The sequence below is a fragment of the Chinchilla lanigera genome, unplaced genomic scaffold, assembly GCF_000276665.1.
Source record: "Chinchilla lanigera isolate Chin_1 unplaced genomic scaffold, ChiLan1.0 scaffold00067, whole genome shotgun sequence".
Lineage (NCBI taxonomy): Eukaryota > Metazoa > Chordata > Mammalia > Rodentia > Chinchillidae > Chinchilla > Chinchilla lanigera.
The window spans coordinates 249,137-260,769 of NW_004955468.1; the positions used below are offsets into that span (position 1 = coordinate 249,137).

General features: G+C 47.7%; 1 protein-coding gene across 1 annotated transcript; it reads right to left on the reverse strand.

Annotated features, from left to right (window-relative positions):
- Nucleotides 1-5,720: 5,720 nt before the first annotated feature.
- On the reverse strand, nt 5,721-7,394 carry LOC102013593 (interferon lambda-2). Its single transcript, XM_013522285.1, has 4 exons — nt 7,227-7,394; nt 6,915-6,992; nt 6,051-6,185; nt 5,721-5,813 (listed from the first exon to the last, which is right to left on the reverse strand). The coding sequence occupies exons 1-4, from the start codon at nt 7,392-7,394 to the stop codon at nt 5,721-5,723; spliced, it is 474 nt and encodes a 157-aa protein (XP_013377739.1).
- Nucleotides 7,395-11,633: the final 4,239 nt, after the last annotated feature.

Consider the following 11,633-nt stretch of genomic DNA (forward strand, 5'->3'; position numbering starts at 1 on the left):
TGGTACCAGGAATTGAACTCAGGACCTCATGCTTGCCAGGCAGGCATTGTGCCCCTGAGCTAAATCCCCAGCCTGTCCCTCCAACTCTTTTTTTTTTTTTTTTTTTGAGTCAGGGTCTCGCTATGCCATTCAGGCTGGCCTTGAACTCATTTTGTAGCCCAGGCTGGCCTCGAACTCACAGTGATCCTCCTGCCTCAGCCTCCTGAGTGCTGGGATGACAGGTGTGTGGTGCCACATTCAGCTTTCTCTCCAACTCTTGATCCGCTTCCAATTTGATCTTTTGAGTCAAGGTCTCACCATGTAGTCCAGGCTGGCCTTAAACTCACAGTGATTCTCCTTCCTCAGCATCCCAAATGGTGGGAGTACAGGCATGTGCCACCATGCCTGGTCTCTTGTCCCATTTGAAAAATCTCTATTTCCATTTTTTTTTTTCTGATTCCTTTTTAAAAATCCTTTTCCCCTTCCTTCCATCCCCCCTCCATTTCTTATGCCCCTTCCCATTTGAAAAAGATCTTCCTACTTCCTATTCTATATTTTTGTCTTTGTTTATATTTTGGATTTCTCATATAAAAGAAACCATGTGATATTTAAAGTTATGTATCTAATTTATTTAACTTAATACTGTGGTCTCAAGGTGCATCTATTTACCTACAAATGTCTTGAGATTTTTTTTAAGAATAGGAAAGATTTATTGAGGAATAGGAATAGCTCCTGAGTGCATTACCACTGAAGATATTTATCAGGGGTAATTTATACAGCAAAGTCACAATGTGGGTAGAACCTGGGCCAAACTGTAGCCAACCTGTATGATTACAAGTATAGCTGCTTAGTTAATGTTGACCCAGTGAGGAAGTGGGGCACATAGCAGGGTTCTATGGCTAGCATCATTAACTTTGGCTTATCTATGACTTTTTTTTATGGTCTTTTTTGAGACAGGGTCTCACTATGCAGTTCAGGCTGGCCTTGAGCTCACTTTGTAGCCCAGGCTGGTCTCGAACTAGCAACAATCCTCCTGCCTCAGCCTCCCAAGTGCTGGGATGACAGGCGTGTGCCACCACACCCCGCTCGACTTCTAAAACAAAAACATTTTGGGGAAAAGTTGGCTTCAGGTGTTCTGGTCATCAACCATGCTGTGTGACTTATAGCTGTACTTAATGGACTGGGCAGTAATTACTATATATTCCTAAGGGAAGAGTGCATGTTAGGCCATGTGACTATCTTGAGGCCTGGGCTTCCTCAGATACAACTACAGCCACAATTGTGTCTCCACCTTTCATTGACTTCCTTGACAGCTCAGTCACTCTCTGACTATATATTAATTGCTATCTAACTTAACTCCCTGTGGTGGATTGACAACTGGTGGTCAACTTGTAACACCCAGCTGAATTTAATAAGCATGGTACTGGGTGTGGGAGGCCTACCTGGGCACTATTCCTAGCAGCATAAGAGGCAGAACTAGAGGAGAAGAAGGGAGGCTTCTAGGAGCTGGTTGAAGCTGTTGGGAACCTGTTGAAAGCTGAGAGAAGCTGTGAGGACCTGTTGGTTCTCTTGGAGGAGCTTGTCATGCTGGCTTTCCTGATGAACTTGGCTGTTATCATCCTCCAAGGAGCTCGGGACCTTGTTGCTGAGAATGGCTTTGGGTCACTTTGCGGGAGTTCTGGTCCTCACTCTGAGCATCACTTCCTGGCTCCGGAGGGGAAGATGGTGCACTACTCAGTCTCCTGGAGAAGCTTGTTGTGTTGTCTTTCCTGGTTAGAACTCAGCTGTCCTGATCATTGGAGGAGCTCAGGACCTCACTGTTGCTAAGGATGGCTGTGGTACTTTTTGAGGGAGCTCTGGTTCTTATTTTGAACATCACTTCCTGGCTCCAGTGTAGATCTTTCAGCCTGCTAGCACAGATCCTTCATCCCGGTAGTACAGACTTTGGTACAGACTTTCCAGATTCCACCACTGACCTTTGGGCCTTCCCAGCACAGATCTGTGAAACAGGCCTGCATGAGATATTGTTGTGGGTTCTGGGCCTCCAGCTGGACTTCTGGAGACATTGTTATGAGCTCTAGGTCTTCAGCTGGACTCATGCAGGACATTATCGTTGGGATCCAGGGCCTCCGCCAGATTCTTGGGGTCTTCAGTGTATGGACAGATTTCCTGCACTCTTTTGTATGTGATTCTTTGGGTGGCTATTATAAATAATCTTATAAAATGTGTGTCATGTATTATATTGTTTCTCCTTGCAACAAACCCCAAACCACGATACTCCCTGTACTATTCCTCCCTCTGAAGAAGCATCCCTAACTGTAGTAAGGGGAGAATGTAGTAAGGCATAGTTTTGACCTAGCTGCTTTGAGCTGAGAAGGGTCAGTGCAGGGTAGACTGAAGTCAGGGGCCTTTTGCAGAGAGATAATTTAATGGGTCTTGGATAGAAATCATGTTGGAGTTTAGCAGTTATGAACTCCCTTTAGAAGGTTGATCTAGTTGTTGGTTCCATCTGTATGATCCCTTGGAGTTTGGCAGCCTCTCCTAGTGATCTCGGTGGAACTCCAAAATGGTACAGGAGAAATGTAACTCCCGAGCTGATAGATGTCAGATGTGCTGAGTTCATGTGCCCTGAAATCAAAGGGTGAATTCCAGAGGATAAAGGAAGTTAAGAGTAGGAACGGTTTATTGCGGAATAGGAATAGCTCCTGAGGGACAGGAGCAGTCCCAAGTAGGTTGGCCAAATCTCTCAAGTTTGTATTTCTTTATGGCAGAGTAGTACTCCCTTGTGTATAAATACCACATTTTCTTTATTCATTCATCTGTTGACAGGCATATAGGCCATTTCCAAGATTTAAGTATTGTAAATTGTGCTTCTATAAACATGGGAGTGCATGTATCCCTGTAATATGATGTCTCTAATTATTTGGGAAAGTTATCCAGAAGGGGACGAGCAGGGTCAAATGGAATTTCTGGTTTTAATTTTTTGCAGAATCTCTGTACTCATCTTCATAGTTGTACTGGTTTACATTCTCTTTTTTTTTTATTTTTATTTTTTTCCAGTACCGGGAATCGAACTCACAGTGCCTGCGCTTGCCAGGCAGGCACTGTGCTGCTGAGCTAAATCCCCAGCCCCATACTGGTTTACATTCTCACCAATAATATGGAAGGGTTCCTTTCTCCCTATAGCCTTATCAGCATTTGTTATTCTTTGATTTTCTTTTTCTTTTGTTTTTTTTTTTTTCTTTCTTTCTTTTGTCTTTTTGAAACAGGGTCTCACTATGCAGTTCAGGCTGGCCTTGAGCTCACTTTGTAGCCTAGGCTGGCCTCGAGCTTGCAACGATCCTCTTGTCTCAGCCTCCAGAGTGCTAGGAATACAGGCATGTGCCACCATGCCCAGCTTCTAAGGTTAGCCCTGGACTTGTGGTTATTCTCCTGCCTCAGCCTCCTGCATGCTGGGATTACAGCGATGTTCTACCACAACTGGCTAATTTGCATTTCTTTAATGGCCAGTAATGTTGAACATTTCTCCCCTGTATTTATTGGCCATCTGTATTGTTTCTTCACCGAAGTTTCTATTCATTTTACTTGCCCATTTTTTGATTTGGTCTTTTATTTTGGGAGGTCTAATTTTTTTTTTTTTGGTTTTTCTCCGGTACCAAGAACCGAACTCACAACCTTGCGCTTGCCAGGCAGGCGCTTTGCCGCTGAGCTAAGTCCCCAGCCCCCGGGAGGTCTAATTTTTTTGAGTTCTTTATATATTCTAGATGTTAATCTGCCTAGGAATAGCTGGTAAAAAAAATTCTACTCTATGAACTGTCTCTTTACTCTGTTGGTTGTTTTTTCTTGTGTAGAAGCTTTTTAATTTGATGTGATCCCATTTGCTGATTCTCGGTATTTCTTGTACCATTGGAGTTCTGTTCAGAAAGTCATTGCCTATGCCTATTTTATCTTCCAGCAGATTAAGTATTTTTGTTTTAATATTTAGATTTTTATCCATTTGATTTTAGTTTAGTGCATGGTGAGATATATGGATCTAGATTTAATTTTCTGCGTGTGAAAAGTAAATTTTCCCAGCACCATTTATTGAAGAGGCTATGTTTCCTGCAGTGTGTTATTTTGCCCCTTTATCAAAGATCAGATAGTTGAATGTGTCTGCCTCCTTGCCTCTAATTAGGTGGAAGTGGGGCTGGGGATGCAGGTTGGTGGTAGAGCACTTGTCCAGTGTATACAAGTCTCAAACACCATTTTAAAAAGTATGGAAGAAGATGTGAGATCTTGAGTGCTGTAGAGCTGAGGCAAGTTATCTATACTGGGTCTTGTGAGCATAATAAGATGGATTTTATTTTAATTCACTGAGTTTGGAGTGGTTTGTTACCACTTGGAAGTTGTTTGTGTGGGAGAGCTAGAGCTATGGCTGCCATCTTGGGATAATGAAGTAGCTGCAGTATGAAATCAGCCCACAGAAATGGAGAGATCTTGGTTTCCCAAGCACATTATTGAATAAATGAACTAACCAGCCCTAGACCTGCTCTGCTAGCTGATTTTTCTTTCTTTTATTTTTTATTTTATTCTTCTTAAATCCAGCTGATTTTTTCTTACATGGAATTATAAATTCATTTTTACTTTTATCATTTGCATTTTCTGATTACTTATTATAGAATAAAGCATCCTGAATGATATAGACCCCATCTCTCCTACATACACATGAAAAAGAGAAACATACTCCAACAGACAGGGAGAGACAGACTCATAGAACATGTGCATGAGTGCATACTTTGCATGCATGTGGGTATAAATATGCACAGCTACATGTCTTTGGTTAGACTTGGGTTTGGAAGACACTCATCTGGATATTGTCTTGGTTTTCTCTCACTGTGACAAAATACCTGAGAAAATCAATTTAAAGGAGGAAAGATTTATTTTGTCTCATGACTTCAGAGTTTTCAGTCCATGGCCGCTTGGCCCTGTGGCTTTTGGCCTGGGACAAAGACAAACACCGTGATGGAGAGCACGTGGTGGAGCAAAACTGCTCACCCCATGGCAACCAGGAAGCAGAGAGAGAGAGAGAGAGACAGAGAGAGAGAGATAGAAGGGGCCAGAGACAAGGTAGAACACCCAAGGGGACACTCCCAAACTTCTCCCTTCAACACATCCCAGTTCCTAAGTCTCCAGCACTTCCTAATAGCCCATCAGAGTATGGACCCATCAGTGGATTAAACCACTGATAAAATCAGAACCCTCTTGATCCAGTCACCTCCCCAAAACCCCACCTCTGAACCCTGCTGCTTTGGGGGCCAAGCCTTTGACATACGGGCCTTTGGGGGATATTCCAGATCCATAGTAGATGCACAGTCACACAGATCAGGCCAGCCACGAGTCCTTCCTGTGAACACGGATATCCACCCTCAGCCTCAAGGAGTCCTCGGCCACAGAGGCGTTCAATTCTTTTTTTTTTTTTTTTGGTACTGAGAATTGAACTCAGGACCTTGTACTTGCCAGGCAGGTGTTTGTGCCACTGAGCTATATCCCCGGCCCAGAAGGGTTCAGTTCTGTGTTTTCTTTATTTGTATATATTGTATAAAAGTAAAAAAGTATAAAAATAAATCCAGCTGTGGGTCTGAGTCAGGTCTGTAGGACCACAAATAAGGAGGGAGAGCAAATAACTTGAGCTGGGGGCAAGGGCTGGTTCATAAATAGAGTCTGGGGTCGCAGACAGGCTGGGGCAGCCCATATTCTCAGGCTCACAGGTCTGGCCTGCTGACACACCGCAGGTCCCGGATGAGCAGGCAGAAGAGGTTGGAGGTGACAGAGGCCTGGAGGAAGCCAGGGGACTCCTGTGGGGACACAGGGCTCGGGGCTGCCCATGGTCTGGTCCCCAGATGCCTCCCAGTCATCAGCCCATCCTGCACTCTCACCTTGGTGGCTTGCTAACCACAGTCAGCAGAAGCACAGGGATAAATGGGAGCTGTGGGTTGGTCCCAGATCATGAGGACAAGGGGCTGCTGTGGGCTGAGCCGGGATCTGTGGGCAGAGGGGGCACTCTGAGGCGAGCTGGTCAGAGCCTGTGACACGGGGTGGGAGTGGATATGACGCAGCGTGTGGAGGGGCTGCTCCAGGACATCCTCCAGGGCCGGGTCTGTCATGTTGCCCAGGACCTTCAGGGTCAGGGCCAGCTCAGCCTGCAGGGCCACGGGGCGCTCCCACACCTGGAGAGGTGAGAAAGACCAGGTGAGGGGTGGCAGGTGAGGAAGGAGAAGGCTCAGGAGGGGGGACTAGGTAGGGAATATGGGGAGGAGGGCAAGTGATACGGGACAGGTGATGAGACACAAGGGAAAGGTACAGACAGAGAGGATGCAGGTAAGGCAGAAAGACAAGGGAGGAGACAGGTGAGGGGACAAGAGAGGGTAGCAGATGTCTGATGGGACAAGGCATGGGGCCAGGCAAGAAGAGAACAGGCTGTGGGCAGGGAGGGGGCAGTTGCTGCGTGGGAGGACAGGTGGATGAAGGCTGGGAGCAGGTCCCGGAAGGAGAGTCCAGGGGGGCCAGGGATGTAGCTCAGTGGCTCAGCACCTGCCTGGCAAGTGCAAGGCCCTGAGTTCAATTCCTGGTCCAAAGAGAGAGAGAGAGAGAGAGAGAGAGAGAGAGAGAGAGAGAGAGAGAGAGAGAGAGAGAGAGAGAGACAAAGAGAGAGAGAGGCCAAGGGATGGAGGTGAGAGGCCAGGAGGGAATGGGAGGGCAGAAGGGATCCATGTGGAGCAGGACAGCAGCCCAGGTTGGGGACAGATGGGCCATAAGAGAGAGGATAGAAGAGCAAGATGAGAAGGACTGGACGGTGTGGAAGTGAGAGCGAGAGATGAGGAACACACGCCCTAAGTGGGATAAGCTGGGAGGTGGGGAGGGCCATGGGACAGCAGCAAGGGTGGCTGCCCACTCACCCGCAGCTGCTGCAGGTCCCAGGTCCTGGGGAAGAGGTGCCAGCTGCACCTGGAGTCCATCAGCAGGAGCTGCTTTTCCTAGACAGCAAGGGCACAATTTAGCTCACCCTGGGGAGGTGTAGCTCACAGCAGCCAGCAAGAAGGTTGACCTGGTGGGGGGGTTCAAGTTGACCCAGTGGCAGGAAGGATGGAGTTAGTCATGGAGGAAGGTGGGAGGCTATCCCACAGCAGAAAGGGCAGAGGTTAGCCCACAGGCCTGCAGCTTGGCCCAGTAAGCAGGGTGGAGTTTTGCCCATAGCCATGAACACCCACCAAGGCATCCTTCGCCTTCTTGAAGAACTCCATCTCCCGCGGTGACATAGGTAGAAACCTCTCAAGGTGGCAGGCTTTCCTGGCTGTAGCGGGCTTGGCAGTGGGGACAGGGCCCGCTGCGGCCAAGCCCAGCCCCACAGGTACCAGGAGCCACACAGGGATCGTCATGGCCGTGACTAGATGGCAAGCGCTTCCCCGGACGCGTGGCTGTGCTTTGTATCCAGGCTGAGTGTACAGTCACTGGTGATGCATCTAAACTGAAATTAGCAACGTGAAAAGTGAATTTCCACCTTAGCCTTAAAAAGCATGGGTAGGTGGGGCCAGGGTTAATGAGCAGGTGTGGATGCCCCAGGTGAGCCTGAAGTTACACCAAGAGGGAAAGAGAAATTGAAATGCAATCCCAAGGGCCTCTGAAGCTCTTGTAGGACATCCCTGGCAGCCTTCAGCTTGCTGACTCTGACAGTCCCCGACTGAGGGTGACGTAGGGGACAAGAATGTGACTGGGAATGCGACTCTCACAGCCTGTGTGTTGCATAACTCGGATGAGTGTGGATGAAGCTGCCTGACTGACAGAGAGGGAGCTTCTGCTATTCATTTAAGAATGTTCCTGGTACTCAGGGAGGCTGAGGCAGGAGGATCACAAGTTTGAGCTCAGCCTGGGCAACTTAGTGACTTAGTGAGACCCTGTTTCAAAATAAAAACAAAAACAAAAATGGGGTGGGGGTGTAGCTCAGTGCAAAAGCCCAGCGTTCAATCTCCAGTACTTGGGGAGAGGGGAGCAGAGGAAAGGGAAATTCACGCTCTCTCTGCTAAGTAGGGGCACCTCTTTCTCCTGTTCTTAGACATTGTTGTTCCATGTTTTCTGGCCTTTGGGTCCTGGGACATGAACCATAACTGTCCCCACCCCCAGGTTCCCAGGCCCCTGTGCCCTCCCAGGGAAGCTTATCCCATTGGCTTCCCTGATTCTGAGGCCACTGCTTACCTGGCGTATCTATTCTCTCCAGGTCTCGTCCTGGAGGGTAGAGTTCTAGCTCCCTGTTCTCACCCCAGCCTCTTACCCCTTGTTCTTGTGTTTACCTTTGCATTCTAAGTTTGGTTTAGCGGACTGAATTAGTTCTTAACCTCCCTGGGCTATTTTATTTTCTTTTACATTTCAAAACTTAACTGGCTGCGTGTCCATCCATCCTTATCTCAGGCTTCTGCGTCTATTTATAATAACTAAACTAAGCTGCTACAATGACAGCAGCATCTCTGTGTCTCCAGTTTGCAGATGGCCTATTGTAGGATTCCTCAGCCTCTATATAATCGCATGAGCCTCCAATATATTCCCATAATAGATAACTCTCCTACAGTTAGACATGTGTCACTTCACAACAGGGCTGCCTTTCAAGAGATAGGTTGCTAGTTTATTTTGCTGCGTGAGCATCTTAGAGTGTACCTGCGCAAAGTAAGGTGCCTACAATGAGTGGCCAGGAAACAACAATTTTTTTTTTGAGGCAGTGTCTCACTATGTGGCCCAAGTCCACCTGCCTCAGCCTCCTGTGCGCCGGTATGCCAGGTGCACGGGATGGGGTGGGGGCGCTATAATCTTAGGAGATCACATTGTAAATGTGGTCTGTCACTGACCAGATCTGAGAAGTAAGGACTGTGATCGTAATGGATTGATGACTGATGGTTGGCTTGTGATCCCCAACTGAACTGAATAAACGTGGTGCTGAGTGTGGGAGGCCCACCTGGGGATTGTTGCCATCAGCATAAGAGGCAGAATTGGAGAAGGATAAGGCATTAATTACTAAAACGTTTGTTATCTGCCTGCTTGTTCTAGTTATGTTCTTGATTCTGGCTCAATAAAAGGTGATTGTGATTGGTGATCCGCGCTGCAGTCCAAGAGGCTGTAAGCCCCCTGACCCCAAAATTTTGTCTCCCTTGTTTTCCTTGTCTCTCTTACTTTTTCTATTTGTCCATGGGCACCTTGTTCTTGGGACCTGTCACCCTGCATAGAACGACACAGATCACTGTTAGGCAGCTCATCCCTGTATATTCTATGCTTTGGTCTTTCCAGAGAACTCTGACTAATGCACTGATCATCCCCACTTTACTGATGATGTAACTGAGGCCCCAGAGGCAATGCCAGGGCTGGGGTGTGTGCTCATCCTGTTGCACGTCTCATTGCAGTGCGGTAGCAGGTGCTCAGCTCTTTGTGGGTAGCCTGGCATGGGTAGGGAGCTCCTCCTTCGCTGGGGACTGCAGGGGGAGCCTGGGGAGCTGGAGGGAGCAGGGCCTCCACCACACAGGCAGGGGAAGAGTCTGATTGTTCTGCTTATTGTCACCCTGAGATACTAACAAGCGTGTAGCTGGTAAGAAATTGCTCTGATGTGCAAGCGCCCTTGTGTTTTTCATTCCTTTCTTTCATTTTTTTAAGTCCTTAGCTGCAGAGAGTTATTAATCACACTCTTCAGCTCATAACACGGCATCACAATTGGTCCATAAAAGGCCCGCTAAGGTTTAAAACCCTCTCCCCCAATTCCCGCCCCACCCCTCCCCCTCACTGATACCCACTTTAATGCTCTTGATATATAGCTGCAAAGATGTACCTTTATAATTTGTGACTTTGTGTGTATATATATGTGTTTCCAATTTACATAAGTGAGATTGTGCCATAAATCTTCTACTTCTTCCTTTAAAAAAAAAAAAACCACAACGCTATATTTCTGAGATCTCTCTATGTAGCTGTGGACATTGAGTTCCTCATTTCTAACTGCTGCGTTATGGTCCACAGTGCGCCCACAGCGCCTCTACTTACCCACTCCCCCAGAGATGGACACTTAGGTTGCTCCCAACTCTCTGTCACCATAAGGCTCACACCTGTCCTCTGGGTGGGAGGTTTTCTAGAATATTCTGTAGCACACCAGCTGGCGCCTTCCTACCACATCCCATCCCCTCAGCTCACATCGGCACTCACTTGTAGATACAGTGGGCAGTTCCTCCACGCTGACAGCTTCCCACTTTGTGTGCCTGGATCTTTCTGGTTCTCCAGTTGAGTCTGAGGGCTTTCTACTGCCTGCATGCAGAACAGACTAAAAGTAGCTGGATGTGGTGGCACATGCTGTAATCCCAGCAACTCAGGGCGCTGACACAGGAGGATGGCTATGAGCTCAAGGCCAGCCTGAGCTACATAATGAGTTCAGGGATAGTCTGAACTACATAGTGAGCCTGAACTACATAGTGAGGCTCCATCTCAAACAAAACAAAACAAAACAAAACAACAGACTAAGAAGTACCAGAACTGATTCCTCAAGGAGCAGTTCCCAGGCAGGGAGGGTTAGGAGCCAGGGAATAAATACTGTGGCTTTCCTATTCTTCAATGGGTCAATTTCTTTTAAATTACTGGAGGTTGACCCCAAAGCCTCACATATGCTAGTTAAGTGTTCTGCCACTGAGATATATCCTCAGCCCTTCTTATTTTATTTCGAGACAGGATCTTGCTAAGTTGCTCAGGCTGGCCTTGAACTTGTAATCCTCCTGTCTCAGCCCCCTGAGTAGCTGGGATTACAGGCATGTGCCACCACTTCTGGCTTTCATGGGTGTCTTAGTTACTTTTCTCTCATTGCTGTGACAAAATACCTGATGCCAGAAATTAAGGAAGAAAAGATTTATTTAGCTCATATTTGTGGAGGTTTCAGTCCATTCTCAGCTGGCTCCAAGGCAGAGTGGCACATGGCAGAGGGCAACACTTCATGGTGGTGGAAAACAGCAAAAGCAACAAGAGCAAAAAGGGAGGAACGGCAGCAAGCAGGCTCTTGCCCTCCCTTATAGTGCATGCAGGCTCCCTGCCGCAGGGTGGGTGTAGCACTCACTCCCACGATCTCAGCATTGGGCCATGGATCAATCATAAACTCTAGCAGCCTGCACCCATGACTGCATGAGGCTTTGAGGGGTCACCCAGACACAAATCATAACAATGGGTCAATACTGAAGTGCATTCTAAGTGATTCTTGCGATTTCTGGGGACTTCTGGTGAGGTCCAGTTGCTCACAGTACTGGCCCTCTGTGGACTGGGACTACGGTGAGGCCAGCGAGGATTGCAGCATTCAGCATTTAAAGGGTGCAGTAGGGCAAGGACCTCAAGTTCTTCCCTCTTCTCCAGACTGCACCACTTGTTGGTGTTTCACTCTTTCAGCCTCAATTTCTCCACTTAGTTGTGCTTCCGACGGGGCCCTTTCCCCAAACAACCACCTGTACCTTGAGCCAGGGTCGGCTTTGGGGACAACTCAAGCTGAGTGGGATTGGGGGACTGCAGGGCATCACTGAAATCTACTGTCCGATCAGTGCAGTTCCTAGACTTTCTGCGGCGATGGGACATCCTGCCTCTGCGCTGTCTCGCGTCTTTGGCCCTCTTTGTAGCCG